Here is a 23,160-nt window from a genome sequence, read left to right as displayed (position 1 = left end):
AAAAGCAAAGCAGGCAGCCCCCAAACCTTGCACATTCAGATTCTTCCTTTGAATCTGAGCAGTGACCTCTCCGAAAGTGCAAGGAAAACACTGAGGTTTCCAAATTGAGAGTTGAGAAACAGGGAAACACTGGAGCTCGAGTGCCCGTGCCATCCTCGGTTTCCCCTGTTTCCCGTTTGCTGTGATTTTTGATGCAAACACATCCTCCTTTTTCCTGGTTAACCCATTTATTCCCACTTACTCAAGCTTCGTTCTTTCTCCCAGCTAAAAGAATCCCACTGCTGGGCGGATCAGAGCTCCAACATCCGACCTTTGCCTTCATTGGGCAGCAGTGCCACAGAGGGACGAGCCCTGAGCCCCACCAATAAAGCAACCGGTGGCAAACGCAGCCCTTTCCCAGGGCTGGATTGCTGCCGGCTCAGCCCTTTTCCTTTGGGATGGGGATGAGTTGCACGGGGGGAGGCAGCGCGGCGGCTGCGGGGCTGTGCCTGCCTGTACAGGTGTGCACAGCGCGGAGGAATGCCAGCCACTGAGTCACGGCCCCCTCCCACCTGGCCAGCATAAAGCCCGGCCTCACCTGGGCACGGGGCTCAGCACGGGGTTCAGCTCTCGGCTCGCACCTTCGGGCACCGCGGGATGGAGGAACGTGGAGAACGAAGTCAATCTTTGGGCATGTGAGCCCTGCGGGACGGAGATCGGCGTTTAACCGGAAAGAGAAAGGGGACAGAAAAATAGAGAGGAGGGAATAAAAGGGAAAAGAAAAAAAAAAGGAAGAAAAGGCCCAGCCCAGAGCTGAGCCGGTGGCAGCGGAGCACTGTGTTCCCTGCTGCTGTTGGAGGAATTCCTTGGCTCGCTGTGTGGGTGCTGTTCTTCGGGTCACGGCGGAGGTTTGGACGCTGTCAGCACCGGCGCTAATGAGGTTTGTGGAATTAATTCATCTGAGCTCCGTGGCGTTGGGTTTGTTTTTAATTTGGCGGTGCCGATTGACTCGGGGGCGGATGAAGGCACAGGGCAGGTGGGCTCAGCTGCGTGCGTTTCCCCTTCTCCTTTAGCGATAGCTGCGTGCTTTCTGCTGCCTTTTTTGCTGCTGGCTGTGCTGCTCGTGCCTGGGCAGTTCTGCTGTGCAAAGCGCTTTTCCTTTCTAAAGTTATTTGGTGGAACAAAGCTGCCCGGGGGGGCCGTGCCTGTGCCATTGGGACTGCACACAGCCTGCAGTGCTGCTGCTTTTGGAGACAGTTCCTTCCAGGTTTCAAAGGTTACAAGAGGAAAGTCCTCCTGCGGAGGCACGACTAAGAGCTCACGGAGGTTATTTTGCAGAGCAGGTCGCTGGCTGCAAACCCTGTGAAATGCGGGTCAGGTTGGTGGTGCTTTTCTGGGGGTCTGTTCTGGTGGTTCCTGAGCTTTGTGAGGTCTCTGCGTGTTGCCCACCTGGGTGCTGGGTTCTTCCTGGCACAGCACTGGGTGCTCTTCCAGCTGCCTCCCACCACCGTCCCCTCCTCCATGCTGTGGGTCCCACTGCACCTCAGGGGGGTCTGTAACTGCAGAGTGGGATCAGGCAGTGCTGGGGCCCTTGACACGCTGTCCCAAGTCCCGTGGGTTGCTTTGATGCTGGGTTGGATCCCTGCAGACTCCAATGTTGCATGAAACAGAGGACAGAGGTGACACACAGGATCACTGTTTGGGAGGAGGGTGTGTTTGGGTGCTTGGATACCCTGAGGCTGTCGTCCCTGAAGTGAGCCGACAGCCCTGTCCCCAGTGGTATTTCATAAGTCTAAATGCAGCAGATAGCTGCTGTGCCCATCCCAACCTCCAAGCTGTGCAGATGAAGGCCTACGAGGGGGGTATGCATGGAGCTTAGGACATTGGGTTCCCATTCCTCAGCCCTCTTCCTCTATGTGCTCCAGGGCAGTGCTGGCTGCAGCTTCATCCTTCCCAGCACCAAGCTGACAAGGGGAGGTGGGGACAGGTTCTGCTGCCCCAGCCTGTCCCCACACTGTTCCTGCAGTGGTTCCTTTGGAGGAGGGCCTTTTTGCTCAGGTGTGAGCAGTGCAGCCCAGGGGTTCCTCGGTGCTTTCTGGAGCTGCGTGTTGACTGTGCCAAGGCAGAGATGGAGACTGGGGGCAGAGGAAGAAGAGCAGGAGGAGATGTGGCTGGGGAGAGGTTGGCTGCTTTTGTGCCATTGGGATCAGCTCCACTTTGTCTCCTAATCCTTCCCAATTGAGCCGATTTCTTTTTTATTGTCATGAAAACCCTACCAAAGCACAGCACCTTTTCCTAAGTAAGTCTCTGTTCGTGGCAGGGGAGTTGGACTAGAGGACCTTCAGGAGTCCCTTCCAACTCAGAGGATTCTATGACGTTACGGCCACTTTACTCTGTTTTTACTTTGAGCACGGATTGCTGGCAATGTGGGGTGGGACCAAACACTTCAAAGCTGGCAGTGCACAGGGCACCAGGATGTCAACACCAAGCTGTGCTTTATGGCTGCTTATCTCAGCTCTCTAAAGGACGTAACTGCGTCGGTGTACCCAAAGGCCAGGGAGTGCCGTGATGACTCTGCCTGGCCTCGTGGGCAGGAGAGGAGCTGGGTCTGCACCACAGGGCTGAGCTGAGCTCTGGTCCCTGGAGTGGGAGAATTTTCCCTATTTCTGCAATGGGGCTGTTGCCATGTATCCAGCTGCTATGTGAGCACTCAGAGAGAGAAATGCCAGCACTGGTGCCGTGTTGAAGTCCTTGCTGCCACAACTTCTGCACCTGCACAGCTTTGTGCACTCTATATTTCTGTGGGCTCTCCTGGAATCTGTGCAAGGGACCCCAGTGCTCTCCAAACCACGCAGCCTCCTGACAGCTCCGGGCAGCCCAGAGCTCTGGGTCTGGCATTTCCCAAGACCTCACCCTCTGTTTGTTGTTCGGCCATCCTGGAAACTCTTACTGCAATAGGAAATAGCGGGAGGGACGGCGCTGTGTTGTGCTTTGTGGGGGGGTGCAGGTGGACGCTTTGCTCTCTCCCAGGACAATCCAGGGCTGGATCCAAACACTGCTGCTCTCGTGTGCGGAGGACGCTGTGCTCTGCCCAGCAATGGGGTGGCAGTGGGGTGGCAGCCACTCTGCTCCAGCACAGGAGTCTCTTGCATGAGCCTGCATGGAGCACGGGCTGCTCTTGGTTCTGCTGCTATGCCCTGCCCTGCTCAGAGCACGGATTGTGCCTATGCTCCAGCTCTCCCAGGCACACCACTGTCTCCTTTTGGGATATTTCCCCCCCAGCCTTGGTTCTTCCACTGCTCAGCACCCCCTGTGTTGCAGGAGGAAGAGGATGGCCACGCTGCCAGGGCCGTGCGTGGGGCTGCTGCTGCTGGCCCTGCTCTGCACCACCATTCTTGGCCAACGGAGCAGAAGTGAGTGCAGCCTTCCTCCATCCGCCCCAGCAAAACCTCCGACTCCCTGGGAATAGGGTCGGCCTTTGCACCTCTCATTCTTATTTATTTTCTGCATTCCTTGTGCTGCAATCTTCCCCCTCCAGATAACCGCTGTGTGCAGAGCCGGGCAAAGAGCTGCACCGAGTGCATCCGTGTGGCCAAGGAGTGTTCCTTCTGCACCGAGGAGGTGAGGGCAGGCAGGGCTGTGGGGCTGTGATCCCAGCTGCTTCTGCACCCTGCATCCCATCACTGGGAAATCCAGGGGAGGAACCCAAGAATGGAGTCAGCCTCTGGCTGCAGACCCAAAGCTCTGAGATGTGGATCGCCCTTAACTCAAACACTGACTACAGGGAGACAGGGAAAGTTTGGGGCAAGCTTCCAAAATACAGGGATTTATCAATGAATGCCCTTTGCCAGGGCTGAAATTTTTCAGGTATCCCAATACAGGGATTGCCCATGGGATGGAGGGAGAGCTGTATCCCAGGTGCTCCCATTCCCCACTGTTCTAGGGGACACTGGATCTTCTGGGCAAGACTTGTCTCCATCTCTCTGCCCTACAAGGGCTCACCAGGCCCAACTGACTCACCCAGGATTCCACTGTGCCCTTCCTGCCAAGAGTATGGAATCATAGAATCACGGGATGGTTGGAGCTGGAAGGGACCCTAAAGGCCATCTGGTGCCACCCCTGCCCTGAGCAGGGACACCCACAGCTCCTTCAGTGCTCACAGCCCATCCCTGCCCTTGGCTGTCTGCAGGGATGGGGCACCACTGCCTCTCTGGGCAACCTGTGCCAATACTTCTCACCTTTTTATTATTATTTTTATTTATTTATTTATTGCTTTTTTGCTTATTTTGGTGCCCTTAACACGGCTCTCATAATGATGCAGAGCTTTGAGGAGCCACGCTGTGACCTGCGGGAGAACCTGCTGCGCTACGGCTGCGGGGAGGCCGGCATCGTCTACACGAGGGGCGAGATGCACACTCAGCAGGTGGGCACTGCAGGGACCCCCATCTCCAGATGTTGACGTCTGGGAAGGCACCCAGCTGGGCATATATGGGCATGGGGGAATTTTTGCTTTGAGGGCAGGGAGTGGGGTCATAGATTCATAGAATGGTTTGAGTTGGAAGGGATCCTCAAAGGCCACCTGGTCCATCTCCCTGCGATGAACAAAGGCACCCACAGCTCCATCAGTGCTTAGCGCCCCGTCCAGCCTGACCTTGGGTGTCACCAAGACTGGGGCATCCACCATAAGTTACCTACCTCCAAGAGGTGGAGTGCATCCCATTCACCCCGCTCTTCCCCTGCAGAACATCAGCATCAACACATTCCTGCAGAGGACCCAGGTGGCCCCCCAGGCCATGTTCATGAGGCTGCGGGCTGGGGAGGAGATGAGCTTCAATATGGACGTGTTCCAGCCCCTGGAGAGCCCCGTGGATCTCTACATCCTTATGGACTTTTCCTACTCGATGTCTGATGACCTGGATAATCTCAAGAGCATGGGGCAAAACCTGGGTGAGAGCAGGGAGCACAGGGTTCCATGTCAGGATAAAACTTTAATTAGTTTCTTGTTGCTGCTCTGTTGGGTGGATCCCTCCTGGCCCATCATGTGTTCTCTCTATGCCCTGTGGGGTTGTTCTGTGCAGTGGCTTTGGCACCTCGAGCCTGTAGGCATGGGTTATATTGGAAGCTCCTGTCTTGGAAAGGAGCTGCCAAAAGTGGCGTAGATTTCTACCTCAAAAAGACAAGATCTGAGCCCAAAGAGTTTAAATCCCTGGGGTCCAATCAGAGATGTGACCAGCATAGATGGCACCCAGGAAAGGGCACCTTTCTGTGGAGCAGCAACGCAGTGGGCTTATCCTCTTTCACATCTATTCCTCTCTCCCAGCCGAGTTCCTGCAAGCACTCACCTCCAATTACACCATCGGCTTTGGCAAGTTTGTGGACAAAGTCTCATCCCCACAGACAGACATGAGACCCGAGAAGTGAGTAAGGCTGGGGGGCCGTACAGGTATGCAGCTCCCCATTGAGGTTGCTGGAACGTCTCTTTGCCCTCCTGCTCTCTCATAGGCTCCGTGAGCCATGGAACAACGCTGACTCCCCCTTCTCCTTCAAGAACGTCATCCGCCTGACCAACAACATCAACTACTTCAGCCAGGAGCTCAGGAAGGAACGCATCTCTGGAAACCTGGATGCACCTGAGGGTGGCTTTGATGCCATCCTGCAGACTGCTGTTTGCAAGGTGACAGTGGCTGACAAATGGTCAGGTTCTGGTCTGGATGGGCTGAGTATTCCAAGCCCTACCAATGACCAAAATTGCTGTGTGGTGGGCTCAGAAGTAAAGGTTCTTTCTCCCCATCTGTAGGACAAGATTGGTTGGAGGAAGGACAGCACACACTTGCTTGTATTCTCCACTGAGTCAGCCTTTCACTACGAAGCTGATGGCACCAACGTCCTGGCAGGGATCCTGGCGAGGAACGATGAGGAGTGTCACCTGGACACCCATGGCACCTATGTGTATGACACCAAGCAGGACTACCCCTCGGTGCCCACGCTGGTGCGCCTGCTGGGTCAGCACAACATCATTCCCATCTTTGCTGTCACCAACCACTCCTACAGCTACTATGAGGTGAGGGAGCTTCATGGGATCATCTTTCTTCCAGGACCATCTCTTGCTCCTCTTTGGTTCCCAAGTGCTGAAGCAATGTCTGTCACTTTGAATTTGTGTCGTGGTGTCTCAAGTTCTGGTTTGGGTTGTGAAAGGCCCCAAGATGTGTTGTTGGGATGCAGGAGTCTGAGCTCCTAGGAGTCTCCTTTGTTCGTGTGGAGACACAGAGCCAGAGAGCAGTAAGACCTTAAGACCTTGGTCAAGACCTCAAGCTGAGCTGAGAGCATCCCTAAGGACATACATGATTGACCCCTTTTTCCTAAGCACTTCCCTGCCTCTTTTTCCTGCTAAACACACATTTTTATTTTTTTCTACTAAAATCTTGTCTATTGATCACAGCAGCTCATGAACAAAAGCATCACCCTGATCTTGGGCTAAGGAGAGCTGTGGGCTCACTGCCTCAGACAGTGCTCAGGAGCAGCAATGGCTGGACTTGCCACCATGGTGCCATACGTCAGTGTGCCCCTTTTTCTCTGCAGAAGCTGCACAAATATTTCCCCATCTCCGAGATAGGGGTACTGCAGGAGGACTCATCCAACATAGTGGAACTGCTTCGTACAGCCTTTGAGGTAACGGTGCTCTGCAGGGCTTTGCTCTCGCTCCCAGGGTGGGATGTGGTGTCAGTAGGGCTGATGATTTCCTTCTGTCCACCCAGCGCATCCGCTCCAAGATGGACATCCGAGCTGACTTTGTCCCCAAGGCCCTGAAGACGGAATTCATCTCTTCAATGTATGAAAAGACGGAATCTGGGTCCTTCCACATCACCCGTGGGGAAGTGGTAGGTCACAGAATCACAGAGAATCAGGTCCCTGGGAGGGCTGAGCTCCTGGCACATCCCAGCTTCCTCCCTCCTGGGATTCAGTGATGGAGTCACTCCTCTGGGCTCACCCACCTGCCCCATCCCTGCAGGGTAAGTTCCAGGTGCGGGTGAAGGCTCTGGAGCACGTTGGTGGGCAGCACGTCTGCACCCTCCCTGAGAAGGACCGGCAGGGCATTATCCATGTGAAACCCACCTCACTGAGCGACAGCCTCCAAGTCCAAGCCTCCGTCGTGTGCGACGTGTGTCCCTGTGAGCAGGTACGTACTGGTCCTGCTCGGCCCTGGGCAGGAGGTTTGGTGTTCCGGGTCTGGAGGCTCAGGGATGCTGCTTTGAGCTCATGGTGCGCATGATCCTACTGCAAAACTCAGTTTCATGGGCAAAGCTTTTCCCTTGGTTTTGCCTTCTGATGCTTGAGGTGTCTGTGGGGGAATTGAGCCCACCCAGCAGCACCTCTAATCTATGCCCTTACAGCAACCAGATTTCCGATCACCCAAGTGCAGCTTTCACGGGGACTTCATCTGTGGGCAGTGCATCTGCCATGCAGGATGGTAAGGACCTCACTGAGCCTCGTGTCCCTCTGCCATGACTGGGGGCACAGCGTGATGCTCACACATGCCCTGAGGATTCTGCCTGGGCGCAGTCTCCATGCTCTGCTCCCACCCTTCTCCATGTCACCCCAGGCGAGGGGACACGTGTGACTGCTCTCCAGCCTCATCCCTCAACAACGAAGCCTGCATCCGCCCTGGGGATGTGGAGCCATGCTCAGGTCGGGGCGAATGTCTCTGTGGGAAGTGTCAGTGCTACCCTGAGGACCTGATGCAGCGCTTTGATGGGGACTTCTGCCAATACGACGTGCTGCAGTGCCCGCGCACCTCCGGCTTCCTCTGCAACGGTGAGAGCCATCGAGTGGGACTCAACGATCCGTATGGGTCCCTTCCAACTTGGGATGTTCTATGATCCTTACGGGTCCCTTCCAGCTTGAGATAATCTATGGTTGTTATGGATCCCTTCCAACTTGGGATATTCTGTGATCCTTATGGGTCCCTTTCTACTTCGGATATTCTATGATCCTTATGGATATCTCCCAACTTTGAATATACTGTGATAAGGGATATTCTACTATCCCTTCCTTCAGTGCCTGCAGGTTCCGGTGAGCCCAGTTGGTGGCACTGGGACATGAGGATGAAGAACGTGATGGGTCTGGGGGACTCTACACTTGCACATGTGCATGGAGATGGGGGCACTCCGTTTGCACCCAGGCTCAGGGATGCAGCCCACGTCGGGGTGCCATGCAGTGATGTCTCCTCTCACCTTGCAGATCGTGGTCGCTGCTCCAAGGGCGCATGTGTGTGTGAGAGCGGCTGGGAGGGCCCTGGCTGTGAGTGTCCCACAAGCAATGACACCTGCATTGACAGCAGGGGGGTATGTCCCAGGCACCCACAGCAATGTCCCAGCAGCAAAACCCGGTGTCATGGCCTGTGTGTGAATGCTCTGTGACACCCACCGTCCCCTCTGCTCCCCCAGGGCATCTGCAACAACCAGGGGAGGTGTGAGTGCGGACGGTGCATCTGTGACAAGGCATCCCTGTACACCAGCTCCACCTGCGAGATCAGCTACTCCCTGGTGAGGATCTGCATGGGGTCCTTTGGGTTTCTCACTTCTCCTTCCCAGAGTGAATTGCTGGGGAAGGAGTGCAGAGCTTGGGGGGATGCCATGCCCTCCAGCTCCCCAGCAGTGTGGATGCTGAGTGTGTGTAGGGTGTGCATGCGGCAGAGGTCTTGACTATTGCTTTATTCAGGTTTGCCTCAAGGCAAAAAACTCTTTTCGTAGCTCAGTGCCTCAGTTTCCCCACTGCTAATCCCTTGGGAAGAAAGATAGCTCAGTCGTATTTTGGGAAGGTCACCTCACGTGGGTGCTGCAGTACTGGGGATGGCATCTCTGCAGCCTGCTCTGGGTGTGATGCTTGCCCCAGGGCTGATCCCCATCTGCCTCTGCCCAGGGCTTCCAGGCCGTGTGCGAGAGCATCAGGGACTGTGTGCAGTGCCAGGCCTGGGGAACAGGCAACAGGAAGGGGAACTGCAGCACATGCCACCTCCACGTGCAGATGGTTGAGGAGCTGAAGAAAGGTACTGAGATGCAGAGACATGGGATCTGTCCGCCTTGTGCATGGCCTGGGGGGGTGCTAATCCTGGTGGCCACAGCCTGATGATGGTGTTCCCAATCTGTTTGCAGAGGAGGCCAATGAGCACTGCTCCTTCCAGGATGAAGAGGATGACTGCACCTACCACTACACACTGGAGGGAGACCCCAGTGTTCTCCCCAATGCCACCGTCCAGGTGCAGAAGAAGAAAGGTGAGCAGAGAAGTGGCAGAGCTCTCCCTGGGCAGCATTGCTCACTGTGAGCGTTGGGAGAGATGCTCCCAGGCTGAACCTGGCTCCTCACATCCCCCTCGGACGCTGATGCGCTGCTGATGCACTGCTGATGCTGCTGTTGCTTGCAGAGTGCCCTCCTGGCAGCTTCCTCTGGCTCATCCCACTGCTCATTTTCCTCATCCTGCTCCTGGGGCTGCTGCTGCTGCTGTGCTGGAGGTTCTGTGCCTGCTGCAAGGTGAGTGACATCCAAACCCAGCCCACCTCCACTGTAGCCGGAGCATCAGCTCTGCCTCTTGACTGACATCCAGCACCACTGCTATGAATTGCAGTGTGACTTCCCCCACTAAAAGGCTGCCAGGTTAAGGTCATCTTCCAGAGCCCCTTCTGTCCTCACTCCAGTGCTAAATCCTCCCAATTGAAGATGGGAGTTTAACCCCTGACTACAGAGTGACTGTGTGTTTGGTCATTTATTTTCTAGGCTTGCCTGGCCCTGCTCCCCTGCTGTGCACGAGGTAGGAGCCCTTTGAATGGGGAGAGGGGTCTGTGGGGTCACTGCCCTCGTGTGGGGGGGATACACAAAAATAGGCATCCTCCTCCTCTTCCTGTCTCAGCTGGGAGATGAATCGGGGCAATGTCTTATCAGAGCCTCAGAGAAAAGATACTGCTCATCCTCCCTCCCCACCTGGACCCCCCCTGCTGGCTCTCCAAGCTGGGTTGCATGCTGTCCCCATTCTTGGACACCCACACTCTTGCCACCAACTTGTTGGCTCCACTGTGCTCCCAATACCCTTAGCCTGGTGGAAGATTCCCCAGGACGAATCCCTGCTGTTGGGGAATTGATGGTTGGCATCCGTTGCACCCAGGAGTTGGACACAATAATCCTCATGGATCCTTTCCAACTTGGGATAGTCCATGATTTCATGGTTATTCGACTCTGCTCCTGCTCTGCAGGTCGCACTGTTGGCTTTAAGGAGGACCACTACATGCTCCGCCAGAGCCTCATGTCCTCAGACCACCTGGACACCCCCATGGTCCGCAGTGGATCCCTCAAGGGTCGGGACACCGTCCGCTGGAAGATCAACAACAACGTCCACAAGCAGGGTTTCACCTCCCACGCTGCCCTCAACCCCAAGGACCTCAGTAAGTGACAGACGTGAGGAACGGGGCCTGGAGGAGATGGTGGAGGACGTGAAGCCTCAGTGGTTGCCCCCAGTAGCCATCATGTCACCTCCAAATGCATTGCAAAGGTCTTCTGGGCTGATGCTGGATGGGATTTAGCTGTTGGCAGCATGTGATCTGGACGCCATGCATCCAGCTGTCGGCTGGGTTGTCAGAGTGGGGAATTTCTTCTTCCAGTTCCCTATGGGCTGTCGCTGAGGCTGACACGGCTCTTCACACAGAACCTGGTGAAGCCAGAGAGCCGGGAGTGCGAGCAGCTGCGCAAGGAAGTGGAAGAGAATGTAAGAGTCTGAGCACCGTGGGGATGGGAATCTTCAAAGACGTGATCTTTCCCTCTTACTGAAAGAAAGCACAGATCCTCAGGATTATCAGAGCATTGCATTGGGTTGCTCCTGGTGCAGCCTCTAGCTGTGTCTTGGGGACAAGCTGTATGGTCATCCCTGCCTTGGGTGGGGGGGAAAAGGTGAGGACTGGGTTTGGCTCGGGGTGATGTACATCTACAAAGTCCATCTTACTCCTACAGCTGGACGACATCTACAAGCACATCCCAGGCTGCTACAAGCCCCAGCAGACCAAGTTCAGGTGGGTCACTGTGGAAAGATCTTCTGTTCGGGGTCTGGGTACCCCAGGGCCAATGCCCAAGAGTGATGGGAAGGGTGTAAAATCTGTGGTGTGGGATGGAGCGTGGTCTGTGAGCCATTCCCAGTGCTCACATGGTGCTCAGTGGGAAAATTCAGCCCTGTGCACAACGAGAAGTGCCTGCTGCAGCATGGGGATGCTGGCACTGAGCAAGGAGCACCATCCCCTCCCTGCGGCTCTGAGCAGCTGTGGGTGCCCCGTGGGCTTGTTCCTGACTGCATTGGGAAACCTAGGGCTGGAGGGAGCAGCCTGACAGGAGGGAACATGAAACGGGGCCGTTGTTTCTGTAGGATGGGTTGGCATTGGTCCCTATGGCTGCAGCCCGCAGGGCAGCTTCTGCAGCTCAGACATGTGCAGGGCTGTGATTCACGCAGAACTTTGTCTCCCCAAAGGTTTTACTCACTCTGATTGTTTCTTTCTCCCCCTCCCAGGGTACAGCCCAATTCTGGAAAGAGGTAAGTGGATCTTCCAGCCTTCTATGCTGTTCTCCAGCAGCAAGCAAACCTCATTCAGCTCTTGTCTTCCAGACAGGACCACACCATTGTGGACACGGTGCTCACCGCCCCTCGCTCCGCCAAGACAGAGATCATCAAGGTCACTGAGAAGCACGTTTCCCATGAGGCTTTCAATGACCTGAAGGTTTCACCAGGATACTACACTGTGACCTCTGACCAAGGTGTGGAGCAGAGCCCGATGCTGTGTCCTGGGGCAGTGGGGACGTTTCCCACCTTCCATCGTTGTCCCTTCCCCCAGATGCTCACGGCATGGTGGAATTCCAAGAAGCTGTGGAGCTGGTTGATGTCCGTGTCCCACTCTTCATCAGGGAGGATGATGATGATGAGAAGCAGCTGCAGGTGGAGGCCATCGATGTCCCCACCGGCATCGCACAGATTGGACGCAGGATCGTCAACATCACCATCATCAAGGAACAAGGTGAAGGACGGTGACCATGGCATGAGACAAAGGGCAGTTTGTATCTGTGTGTCCCATGTCCAGATGGACTTGTGGTTTGTTAGGAAGGTGCAGTCTGTGTGCTCCCATAGGTCACAAGCCAGAGACTGCTGTCTTCAGGTACTGGGGTCTAAACCACAGCATCTTTTAAAGCATAAAAAGAAAAGTTATCACCCCTAGTGACAGAGACCAAAATATTTGACCACCACAGTTTACTTCTTACTAATTCCATGGCAAGAGTTCCATGGGTTGGCCATAGGTCCCTGCAGTGCTTGGGGCAGCAGGTGAATGTCCCCAGTGATTTGCTTCTGCTTCTCATAGGGTGGTTTTGAGCAGGGAGAAGAGTCAGGACTGGTGAAGCCACCAGCCTATGCAGTAGTATTTCCAATGTGGTTTATAGCTTTGGGTGGTAAGAACTCCCCACTCATTGCAGGGGAGTTGGACCAGATAACCTTTAAGGGTCCCTTCCAGCTCAAATGATTCTACGATTCTATGAACTCCCTCCCTGAGCACTTGTAGTGTGAATCTTAGTGCACTAACACATCTGTTCTTTCCTGCCCCTTCCAGCCAGCAGCCTCATCACCTTCCTGCAGCCAGCCTATTCCCACAGCCGCTTTGATAAGGTGGCCAAGATCCCTGTCCTGCGGGAGATCATAGACAACGGGAGGTCCCAAGTTACCTACAGGACCCGAGATCTCACTGCCAAGGAAGGCAGGGTAAGGATGGGGCTCCTGACCTGGGCAGGCAGAAATGAGCAGGCACCAAGAAAGGAACCAACCTGCAGAGAAACAGTGAACTGGGCTCAAAGGAGATATGGCCAGGAGAAGGGAGAACTGAAGGTTGAGAACCATCTCGTGGCTGCTGTGGGCTGTAATCGTGCACTACTCCTTTCTCTTCCAGGACTACGTCTTCACAGAAGGTGACCTGGTCTTCCAGCCCGGGGAGACCCGAAAGGAAGTGCAAGTCTCCCTGCTGGAGCTAACTGAGATAGACACCCTCCTGCACAACCGCCAGGTCAAGCAATTTGCCATCGACCTCCTCCATCCCAAGTATGGGGCCAAGATTGGCCGATACCCCCAGGCTACGGTGACCATTGCTGACCCAGGTAGGAGCTGGCAGCCAGGTGCTGGGCGATGGCAGCAGGAGGTGGTTGAGCCCACGCAGGATCGGTTTACCTGGAGTGTGCCACGAAGCTCCAGTCTCCCTCCTCCCCCTAAGAGCTGCGATGAGCAGCGTCCAGCTCCGACCGGTGGATGTGGGTCTCCCTCTAGAGGCATTAGCGAGTATAGGTGGGAAGAAGATGGATGGTCCGTACTGAAAAAGGAAATAGAGTGCATTCTTCACTCCTTTTCCTTTAGGGATTTGAATTAAAAGCTGTAAAAATAGGGGGACAGGTGGTCAGCATTAGATTGAGCCAAGCTGAAGATTTCCAGCTGCAAGAAGCCAAATTCTTCCGAGACTGGGAGAAGAAGCAGGTGGTGCAGGACATCGGGGGATCAAAGCCAGACTTAATGCCAGCTTGCTGCATGGTTTGGGGGGATGGTATCACAGTGGCCTCAGTCTCCCTCCCCTATGATGGATATCTATCCTTCAGTAACGCTGAATGGCCAGGCAGTGCCAGGAAGGTGCCCATTTCTTTTATTTCCATCTCCTTGGAGGACTGGCACTGATGCATTCTCTCTCCCTTGTGTCTACAGAGGTGGTGGATGGTGTCCCCCCACTGACTGGCATGGGCCAGCTCACCCAGTCTCCCAAAGGCCGCCTGAGTGCACCCCTTAATCCCAGTGCCCAGGCCCTGAGCTCCAAAGAAATCCACTTTAGTTGGTTTCCTCCAACGGGAAAACCTCTGGGGTACAAGGTGAGGAGTGTGTGGATACCAGGGGAGGTGTGGGTCCTGTCATGCGGCTCTCACACCCATACTCCTTCATGCTGAAGGGATGGGGAGAAGAGACTCAAAGAAGGGAGCGAGTTCTTCCATCCTGGTCCCTTTCATAGAATCATTAAGGTTGGAAAGACCACTAAGATCGCCAAGTCCAGCCCCAATCCACCCCCACCATCCCCACTGACCACATCCCCCAGTGCTACACCTCCACAGTTCATACCTCCAGGGATGGTGACTCCACCACTTTCCTGGGCAGCTGTGCCAATACTTCTCCAACCCTGATGACCATTTTCGGGCAGATGTGAGACTTGCAGGAAAGTTTCCTGTTGGGCTCATCCCCCTTTCCATCCCTTACCTTTGGGCAACATTGCAGGGAAGGCCCCAAAAGACACCTACCTGTTCTGGAAGGGGGTGCAAACGAGGCAGTGAGGTCTGGAGGTACCACAAAGTGCTCTGACCCCTATTTTGGACGGCTGAACACCGCCCTAAGAACAGATCTAAGAAGAGATGAGGAATTTCTCACCTATCACAGTGAAGATTTGAAGGAGTTATAGCTATCGCTTGTTTTGTCAGGTGAAATACTGGGTGCAGGGTGACCCCGAATCCGAAGCCAACGTCATGGATGTCAAATCACCAGGGGCAACACTGAAAAACCTCTACGCCTTCTGTGACTACGAGATGCAAGTCTGTGCCTATAATGCTATGGGCGAAGGGGCCTACTCTGACATCATACACTGCCGCACGCTGGAGAGTGGTGAGATTCTCTATGTAGCAGCAAATTGTGCTCATATGTCTGCCATTTATGGAGCTCCAGGCTCCTGATTGCTTTGCTCCTAGCTGGAGTAACCCGGCCTCTTGGCTCTTGCCATTACAGTTCCCAGTGAGCCCGGTCGCTTGGCTTTCAATGTCGTGTCTTCCACTGTGACACAGCTGAGCTGGGCTGAGCCTGCAGAAACCAATGGGGTGATCACAGCTTATGAAGTCAGTTATGGACTCGTTAATGATGAAAACGGTAAGTTGCTTGTTTTCTTGCCAGGGCAGCTCTACCAGTTGGAGTGCACTTCTCGCATCTGGGCTGGTCCCATGTTGCAGCAGGAAACCTGGAGGTTTTCTAGGAAAGGATAGATGTCACCTTGAGGGATGTGGGTTGGTAGGCATGGTGGGGATGCGTTGATGGTTGAAGTGGGTGATGTTACTGGTCTTTTCCAACCTAAATGATTGTATGAGACTATAATTCTAGAACCAAAAGGGCTCCAAGGATGTTTATTGTGAAAACTGGGATAAGGTGTCATTTCTAGGAAGAAGGAGCACAGCAAATCGTAACTTAGGATTGAATCCTGCAAAGCCATGAGTACTCTCAATTCTCATTCATTTCTGTAGTATTTTGTGCTGTTTTTCATGTTTAAAACTTTGTCCATAGGTCTAGGCCTAGATCTATGGTTGTAGTAGGAGACTTCTGCTATAGGCTGACTTCAACATTCAGTGTGGGAATTTCCCCAAGACAATGTCATGCCTGTTATGAGCGTCCCAGATAGCCTCTATGCCTTGTCCCTGAGTCGAGCTGTGTCCTGACATCAAAACTCATCATTCCTGTTGTCTGAGGACGCGCTGCTGTGGGTCTCTCTGTGCCTCATGACCTCATGGGGGGATATGTGTACCTCTACTTTCAGTCCCCATTGGCCCCATGAAGAAGGTGCTGGTTGAAGACCCGAAGAAGCGCATGGTGCTGATAGAAAACCTGCGGGAGTCCCAGCCCTACCGCTACATGGTGAAGGCCAGGAACGGTGCTGGCTGGGGACCTGAGAGAGAAGCCACCATCAACCTTGCTACGCAGCCCAAGCGTCCCATGTCCAGTGAGTTGCTGCCCTGTCTGGATGGGGGGCAGTGGAGGCAGGAGCAGTGCTGGGGGGCTTCCTTCATCACCCAGCTGCTCCTCCACACCCTGCCCTCTCCACTGTGCCGTTCACCCTGGTGAAGGCTGAAGGCCTGAGCGCGGTGCATCCAGCGTGGTTGTGAGCTGTGTGTCTAACGGCACTCCCCACCTCCCCTCCAGTCCCCATCATTCCCGATGTCCCCATCATTGATGCTGAAGGAGGGGAGGACTACGACAGCTACCTGATGTACAGCACGGACGTGCTTCGCACTCCAGCTGGCAGCAAGCGTCCCAGCGTCTCTGATGATTCAGGTACGTTGCTCCAGGTTTTGCAAAGGTCACTTCTAACATTCGCTTTCCTTAACAGCTTTCAGCAATGAGCTTCACTGCTCTTTTCCTCCTCACTGAGATGGGGAGATCCGAATCATCTCCGAGCTGGTGGAGATCAGCACTTCCAAAGCACAGGAGCTGGGAACACTTGACTAATGTTAGCCTAAATAGGACCACCTGTTCTAGCCAGGAGGCAAAAAGAAATCTCAGTGTGGGGTGGTGAAGTTCTTCGTAGCCCTCTGTGTTCATCTTCCTTGTCTGTTACTGTCTGAATGGACCAAGAAAATTACTGTTAGCCAACCAGAGATGGCAAAGCACAGATCTCTGAGTCCTTTGGAGGTTCAAGGTCTCAGCCAAGCCAACGGGAGGGAGCACACCAGGAGACAGGGAGGCACTGGTCAGGGAATTGGATCCCACTGGATCCCTGTGGCCTCTCATCTCTTCCTCCATTGCTTAGCTTTCAGGATGAGGCTGGCTCCCTTGTCTACTGCACTGGGACAAGGAGGGTAAGACTGGCCATAAATTAGTGGGATCTGGAGGGTCTTTCCTTGGGAGTTCTCCAAAGCCTGGGATCCAGAAGCAATTCCCAGAGAGCAGAAGTAATGGGAACACCAAGTGTCTGACCATCCTGCATGCACACTGCAGAGCATGAAGCCTCTCCTGAGCAGGGGATTGGTGCAGCAGACTGCTCGTGATAGGCGTGATATGGTGGGACTTCAGCTCTCACTTTTTGTCATGATGGACACAGGGCTGGAAAACAGCCCTGGGGTTGAGGCACACTGTGTTTGTCATGTTCCCTCCATCTACCAGTGATGTGATGGTGCACCACCTGAACTCACCAGCCAACGGGTGCTGTTCCCCTTCCCCTTCCTAGCAAGCAGCACGAAGGCGGTTGGTGTCCCGCTCTGTCCCCTCTAGACCATGCCAACACGGGTGCTTACATTATCCCAAAGGCTCCCGATGGAAATACGTGCCGCTGCTGGGAGAAGACTTGGATCTTCGCCGCATCACCTGGAGGCTCCCACCTGAAACCATTCCCCGCCTTTCTGGCAGCAGCCACCTCTCCTCGGACACCGAGGGTCTCCTCCGTGAGGAGGATGGCGACGTGGCTACGGGCAGCCCCATGAGGAGCGGGACCCCCCGGCCCCAAGCAGGTGAAGGACGACTTCATATGGCACTGAGTGTCCTGTCTCGTCCTGCCCTGAGCCAAGGGGGCTGCGGCTGGGTCAGCCTCCTTCCTCCCCCTTATGTGCCCGTCCTCCCGTTGGCATGATGTCCACGTGCTGTAGAGTCTCAGTGTGTCTGTTCACGAGTGTCAAGGTAACCCCCATCTCGGCATGGACTTGGGAGCCTGCTAGCAAGTTGCTTCTACAAAAGGCTGGACCTTCAAGACTCGAGCAAACTCAAACAATGCCTGGAAAGCACCGCCTCCAAAGGCAGCTCCTCAACTTAATTAAGTGCCCTGAGCTCCTGGGGTAGAAATGCTGGACTGTTAAACAGAAATTTGGACTGGACAACCTTTAAGGGTTCTTTCCAGCTCAAACAATTCTATGATTCTGTGGTAGCTGATCTCTCCTGGCCTGCTGAGGATCTGCCGAGGACCAGAACAAGGAAGCAGTTTGCTTTTTAGATCCAACTGAGATGGGATCCAGAGAGAGATAAGGAGAAACCGCCTCCATAAAAGGCTGTTTTTCTTCTTCTGCTTTCTTTTTGAACCTGAAATTATAAACCTGCGCTTGCGTCAAAGGAGAGATGTGAGGGAACGTGTTGAGAACTGCAAGCAGTGCCCCAGTGAGGCCGAGGTCTGGAGTTACCTTGGGCACCATGTGTGTCTGGTGCTGGTGTAGGGCAGTCTCTGTTTACCCGTTTGTTTCCCCCTTATCGTGTTGGGTGACTTGTTCAAGACGGAGAGCTCCAGAACGACCTGCCAGAGCAACTGAAGCCAGGGCAAAGCCAAGGCAAAGCCATGCAGCCTGGAGCAGAAGCCCACCCTCAGCCAGGCCCCTTACATGTGCCCTCTTTCACAGAACACCTGCTGAATGGCCGCATGGACTACTTCTCCGGCAGCAGCAGCACGCTGACCAGGACAGCAAACACCAGCTACCACCAGCACGTGCAGCAGGAGCACAGGGTGATGGGGAGCTCCTCATTGACCAGAGACTACTCCACCATGATGTCGGGGCACGGTGAGTACGAGGTGGTGGGGGCTGCTCTTCCATTCCATGACCACCTTCAGATCCATGCCCTGCAGATCTTTTTGGAGTGAGGGCTGTGTTTGCAGCCAAAGGGGCTGATGAATCAGAGAAATGGCAGCTCGTGTCCTTAGAGGTTGGACTCGCTGGTCCTTATGTGTACCTTCCAACTCAGAATGATTCTATGATTCTATTATTCTACCACTGATGTGCTAGGGCTTTGGTAAGGCTGCTCTGCCTCCAGACCACTCTGGAAAGGGTGCCCATCTATGACTCAGGAACAGGAGTTACATCCTTGTTTCCACACTGCAGAGCTTATGTTGTTGCCCCTTACTATGTCTAGCAGCATGATTCCCTTTCAGCTCCATGCATATACATCAAACTGGTGTTGACAAGAGGTTGTGAAAAAACTTCAAATCTAATCCTTAGAAATTTCTCTCTGGGCAGGAGTCAGCACCTGGGCTGAACCCACTCTGACGTCTTCAATGGTGTTTTTCTTTTTCTTTCTTCCCCTATGCTGGTCTGTAGATTACTCAGGGAGATTCCTTTCTCCCATCCTTGAAGATGCTGGGAGGAGAATCCCACGGCCCAGGGACGTGGGTTTCAGGAGCAGGGTAAAGGTGAAGGGTTACTACCCCAGCACTGGCTGTCGGGACTCTATAATCATGACTGATGGGTCCGCGGGGATTTGCAAGTACATAGGTACAGCTTTGTCCAGTGCCTCCTTCCAGTCATGCATCCCATAACCAGCCACACCGCTGGCCCTCTGTGATCTACTCCCAAAAACCCTTTCTCATGGCTTTCTGTGTGCCACACTGATCTACATTCTGACCTGGCTGAGCCTCCATCACACCACCTTTTCATTTGCAGGAGATTTCAGCTGTGTGCCAAGCCATGTGGGCTGATTAACCTTCACCACTGCTGCCACTGTGATCTAATGAGCTGATCACCTCATCGCCCCTTTCCTCTTCATTCCTAACAAGCTTCTTGTTCTCATTCTTACCCCACAGGCTTTTGGAGAACTCCTGGGGAGAACGTGGGTCCCGGCCTTGAGCAGTCCCTGGAGGTGTTGGGTTGATTTAGGTGTAGATCAGGGCTGTGCTCGCTCTGAAGATGTCCACAAAGCATTTGGCAGACTGGACAGAGAGCTTTGGGGTGAGCCAAGAGGGCAACACACAGCACCAGGTCCCTGGCCAAAGGTCATGAAGATTACCTTGCCTTCTCCCATGCAAGGATGGCACCCCAAGGCCACAGGACATCCCTGTAGGTGTGCAGAGTCCCCCTCCAGACAGACTAGCTTGCAGAGAGGACATCTCCCCACGTTCTCCCCACGTTCTCCCTGGACCATCAGGACCACCCCACGCTTGCGTGTGCTGCCACCTTCTCTCACCCAACCCAATTAACCCCAAATTCCTGCTGTGACCGTCCCATTTTGCTTCAGATTCCAGGTTTCCACTGGGTGTCCCTGACATCCCCACACGGTTGGTGTTCTCTGCTCTGGGGCCCACCTCACTGAAGGTGAGCTGGCAGGAGCCGCACTGTGAGAAGGAGGTACAGGGCTACAGCGTGCAGTACCAGCTGCTCAACGGAGGTCAGTGGGCAAGGAGAGGGCTCATCTGGGTGCTGGGAGCTTCTGGTGGTGACATCTTGGCCAGGTCTTCTCTTGGCAACCTGCTGTCGTTGCTTGGGCTGGGGGGTGGACCAGATGACCTCCATCACAACCATCATCTCAGTCAAAGGTTTTGTCGTCACGCTGGATTTGGAAGAAGGATTGGAATATAAGAATGTAATATTTTTACATGAAACTTGGGGGCAGTTCATGAAAACGTGGTTCTCTTTGGTAGTGAAAATCTCCAAGTTTTCAAGAAGCCAATGCTAGCTCCCAAGCAACATCTGGTCCTGCACTACCCACTGGGTTGGCAAGGTGTGATGGAGGTGGTTTGGGAGGAAGTTCTCTGGCTCAGTTTTCTGGATAGACCATTTGAAGTAGGATTTAGGAGAAAGTCACGGCTCTGTCATTGTGCCTGCAACCCCCCTCTGATGTCCCTGTTCCCTGTGTGTCCCAGGAGAGGTGCACCGCCTCACCATACCCAACCCCAGCCAGAACTCGGTGGTTGTGGAGAACCTGCTGCCCAACCACTCCTACATCTTCAAGGTGAAGGCACAGAGCGAGGAGGGCTGGGGCCCTGAGAGGGAAGGAGTCATCACCATAGAGTCCCAGGTGGACCCACAGAGCCCACTCAGCCCTGTTCCAGGTGAGGTGAATGGGAAGCAGGGAAGGAGGCACTGATGTCTTTGTGGTTATCTACTGGCCTTGCTGTTTTCTCCCCTCTAAACTCATCCTGAAGTGCTCCTTTCCTTCCTTTCATTTAGAAATGGGAATTCATTTCCCATGTGCTCACTTTCTTCTAGCTTTCCAAATGGCTGAGACCTCCCTGCTTCATTACATATATGCCCTCACAGGTTCACCCTTCACGCTGAGCACACCCAGTGCCCCTGGACCACTGGTTTTCACTGCCCTCAGCCCTGACTCCCTGCAGCTCAGCTGGGAGAGACCACGCAAACCCAACGGGGCCATCCTGGGTTACATGATCACCTGCGAGATGCTGCACGGAGGAGGTATGGTGTCAGGCTGTGCGGAGAACAAGACGCCTCCAGCAAAGGCAGTATAACAGAAATGGTGGGAAGACTGACCCATAGCTCAGTGCAGCCCAAATCCAATGGAGGTTATTGGTTGAAGGTCAGCGCTGTGCTGAAACAGCAGGACTGGGTGGTGCGATTGCACTGCCAGTGTATGGCACAGTGTTTAGGGAAAGCTGAGACATCAGCCAGCAGTGGAGAATGTTTGCATGTCCACCTTCTTATTGGACGCTCACAGGACAGTCTCATTGGAGACTCTCACTTCTGTCACATATGTGTGTGCATTAGGGGAGCCCAGGAATATCTACGTCGAAGGTGACAATCCAGAAACGACCCTGACTGTGCCCCACTTGAGTGAGAACGTCCCATACAAGTTCAAAGTGCAAGCCAAGACCACTCAAGGCGTTGGGCCGGAGAGAGAAGGCATCATCACCATCGAATCTCAAGATGGAGGTACAGAACCACGTCCTTCTGGAAATGCAGAGATAAGAAAGCTCTCAGAGCAGGGAATGTGCCTTCTGGGCTCCTTTTCTGAACCACTCTGGAAGCCACCATTCTCGTGGTGATTCCAATTTCCATAATCTCCGTAAGGAAGGCAATGCTGTGCCTTGTGAGCACTGTCTTTATCCTGCAAAATGCACTGAATGTGGGGGATGAGAGCAAGACAAATCTCCTGAGCTTACTGCTGGTCCCCACTGAGCGGGGTTGAGATGCTGGAAGCTCCTTGCCATGTCCTGGCTCATCTGTCCCTTCTTCTTCTCCCTAGGAACTTTCTCACAGTTTGGAGGACAGCAGTACACAAGAGAGGTGTACAACTTTCCCATGGAATACACCACCAAAACCAGCATCAGCCATTCCTCTCTGGACCCCCACTTCTCAGGTAGGGACCAGAGGAAGATCTGAACCGTGGTTCTTCCTGCAGAGATACGTGATGACCATCTTCAGCCACGTCACTGTGGCTGCCCCATGTCGTCCCCTCAAGCTCAAGGACTCACAGGCTCATGTTGCAAGATGGAAAGTTTGGGAGCTGTTAGGAAATCCTAAGTTGCATCAGGGGTCAGGTGGGGGTTAGGGAAAGGCTCTGCACCAAAGGGCGGCGGGCATGGAACAGCTCCCCAGGGCAGTGGGCATTGCCCCAAACCACCAGAGACCAGGGAGCATTGGGGCTCTTGTCCAACATAGGGTTTGGGTGGTGCTGTGTGGGACCAGGGATTGGACTCATGGTCCTTTCCACCTTGGGATGTTGTGTGGCTCCATGAACCCATCCTCTCGTTGCAGACGGCATGCTGATGACGTCCCAGAGAGTGGAGAGTGCCAGCAGCACCCTCACCAAACAGGTCACCAAAGAGTTCATCAGCCGCACCGTGACGTCCAGCGGGACCCTCACCAAGCAGGTGGAGAGACAGTTCTATGAGGCCTGAGCTGGGGCAGCAGGACACTCCATTGGGGCTGACAGAGCTTTGTAGGACCATCCAGGAGGGCTTCACCCAGACTGTGCTTGGGCAGCTCCTCCAGACCTTCCGTGGCACTTTGAGCTCTGCACACTCAAAGCTCACGGTTGGCTCACCAGCTGTGTGCTCACCCTGCAGGACTCATCCTCCCCATCCTGCTCTGCAGCCTCAGTTCTGCAGAATGCACTTGGATCTCCTCCGTAAGCAACCACTGCTCACTCCAATACCACTCCTCAATGCCCACCCATCCAAGCACACCTCCTGCTGCAGATAATCCTCCATGTCTTCATTCTCCCCAGATAAATCAAAGAAAATGATTTATTCTCAGGTGCTCAGTTTTGAAAGGATCCCTGCTGACGAGATCCTGCTTTATAGAGGGTCACCACTTATTGGCACAGGCTGCCAAGGGAGGTGGGGGAGTCAGCAGCCCTGGAGCCATTCAGGAACTGTTGAGATGTGGCACTGAGGGACATGGTAGGGATGGGTTGGGGTTGGACTGTAGGATCCTATTGGTCTTTCCAGCCTTAATAATTCCATGATTCTACAATTTCCATCTTTGGCCTGGGCTCTATGGCAGCTTGGCTCTCTGCTGGAGATGGTGGTTTTGTTCTGTTCTGTTATACAAGAGCTGCAAGGTAGTGGGTCAAGGTGACATCTGCTTTCTTACTGTGCCTATTTGTGTCTGTCTTTTGCTGCTAACATTGGTACCACAATAGCAAAGCATACCCTTCCATTTGAATAGCACTACTTA

At 54.1% G+C, this 23,160-nt stretch overlaps 1 protein-coding gene across 4 annotated transcripts; it reads left to right on the top strand.

Moving 5' to 3' along the window:
- The first annotated feature begins 204 nt into the window (after positions 1-204).
- Positions 205-23,157, top strand: ITGB4 (integrin subunit beta 4). 4 transcript variants are annotated; one of them, XM_048965077.1, is made up of 41 exons: positions 205-919; positions 3,301-3,392; positions 3,518-3,600; positions 4,301-4,402; positions 4,722-4,926; positions 5,300-5,396; positions 5,482-5,653; positions 5,777-6,040; positions 6,559-6,648; positions 6,735-6,857; positions 6,989-7,156; positions 7,371-7,447; positions 7,580-7,791; positions 8,218-8,321; positions 8,424-8,522; positions 8,899-9,025; positions 9,132-9,251; positions 9,401-9,507; positions 9,751-9,784; positions 10,224-10,412; positions 10,629-10,732; positions 10,975-11,033; positions 11,522-11,545; positions 11,618-11,766; positions 11,844-12,023; positions 12,609-12,757; positions 12,942-13,146; positions 13,739-13,899; positions 14,497-14,677; positions 14,798-14,935; positions 15,594-15,776; positions 15,977-16,108; positions 17,080-17,280; positions 18,154-18,312; positions 18,847-19,020; positions 19,760-19,909; positions 20,385-20,573; positions 20,782-20,937; positions 21,247-21,411; positions 21,725-21,838; positions 22,237-23,157. In XM_048965077.1, exons 1-41 carry the CDS (start codon positions 915-917, stop codon positions 22,377-22,379), a joined length of 5,586 nt encoding a protein of 1,861 aa, XP_048821034.1. In that variant the 5' UTR covers positions 205-914; the 3' UTR covers positions 22,380-23,157. The 4 variants fall into 4 exon arrangements, with proteins under 4 accessions (XP_048821034.1, XP_048821033.1, XP_048821035.1 ...); XM_048965076.1 differs by lacking the exon at positions 205-919 and adding an exon at positions 957-1,357; XM_048965078.1 differs by lacking the exons at positions 205-919; positions 18,847-19,020 and adding an exon at positions 957-1,357.
- Positions 23,158-23,160: the final 3 nt, after the last annotated feature.

The sequence above is a fragment of the Lagopus muta genome, chromosome 18 (assembly GCF_023343835.1).
Source record: "Lagopus muta isolate bLagMut1 chromosome 18, bLagMut1 primary, whole genome shotgun sequence".
Lineage (NCBI taxonomy): Eukaryota > Metazoa > Chordata > Aves > Galliformes > Phasianidae > Lagopus > Lagopus muta.
This window is presented reverse-complemented; position numbering and strand designations above follow the sequence as displayed.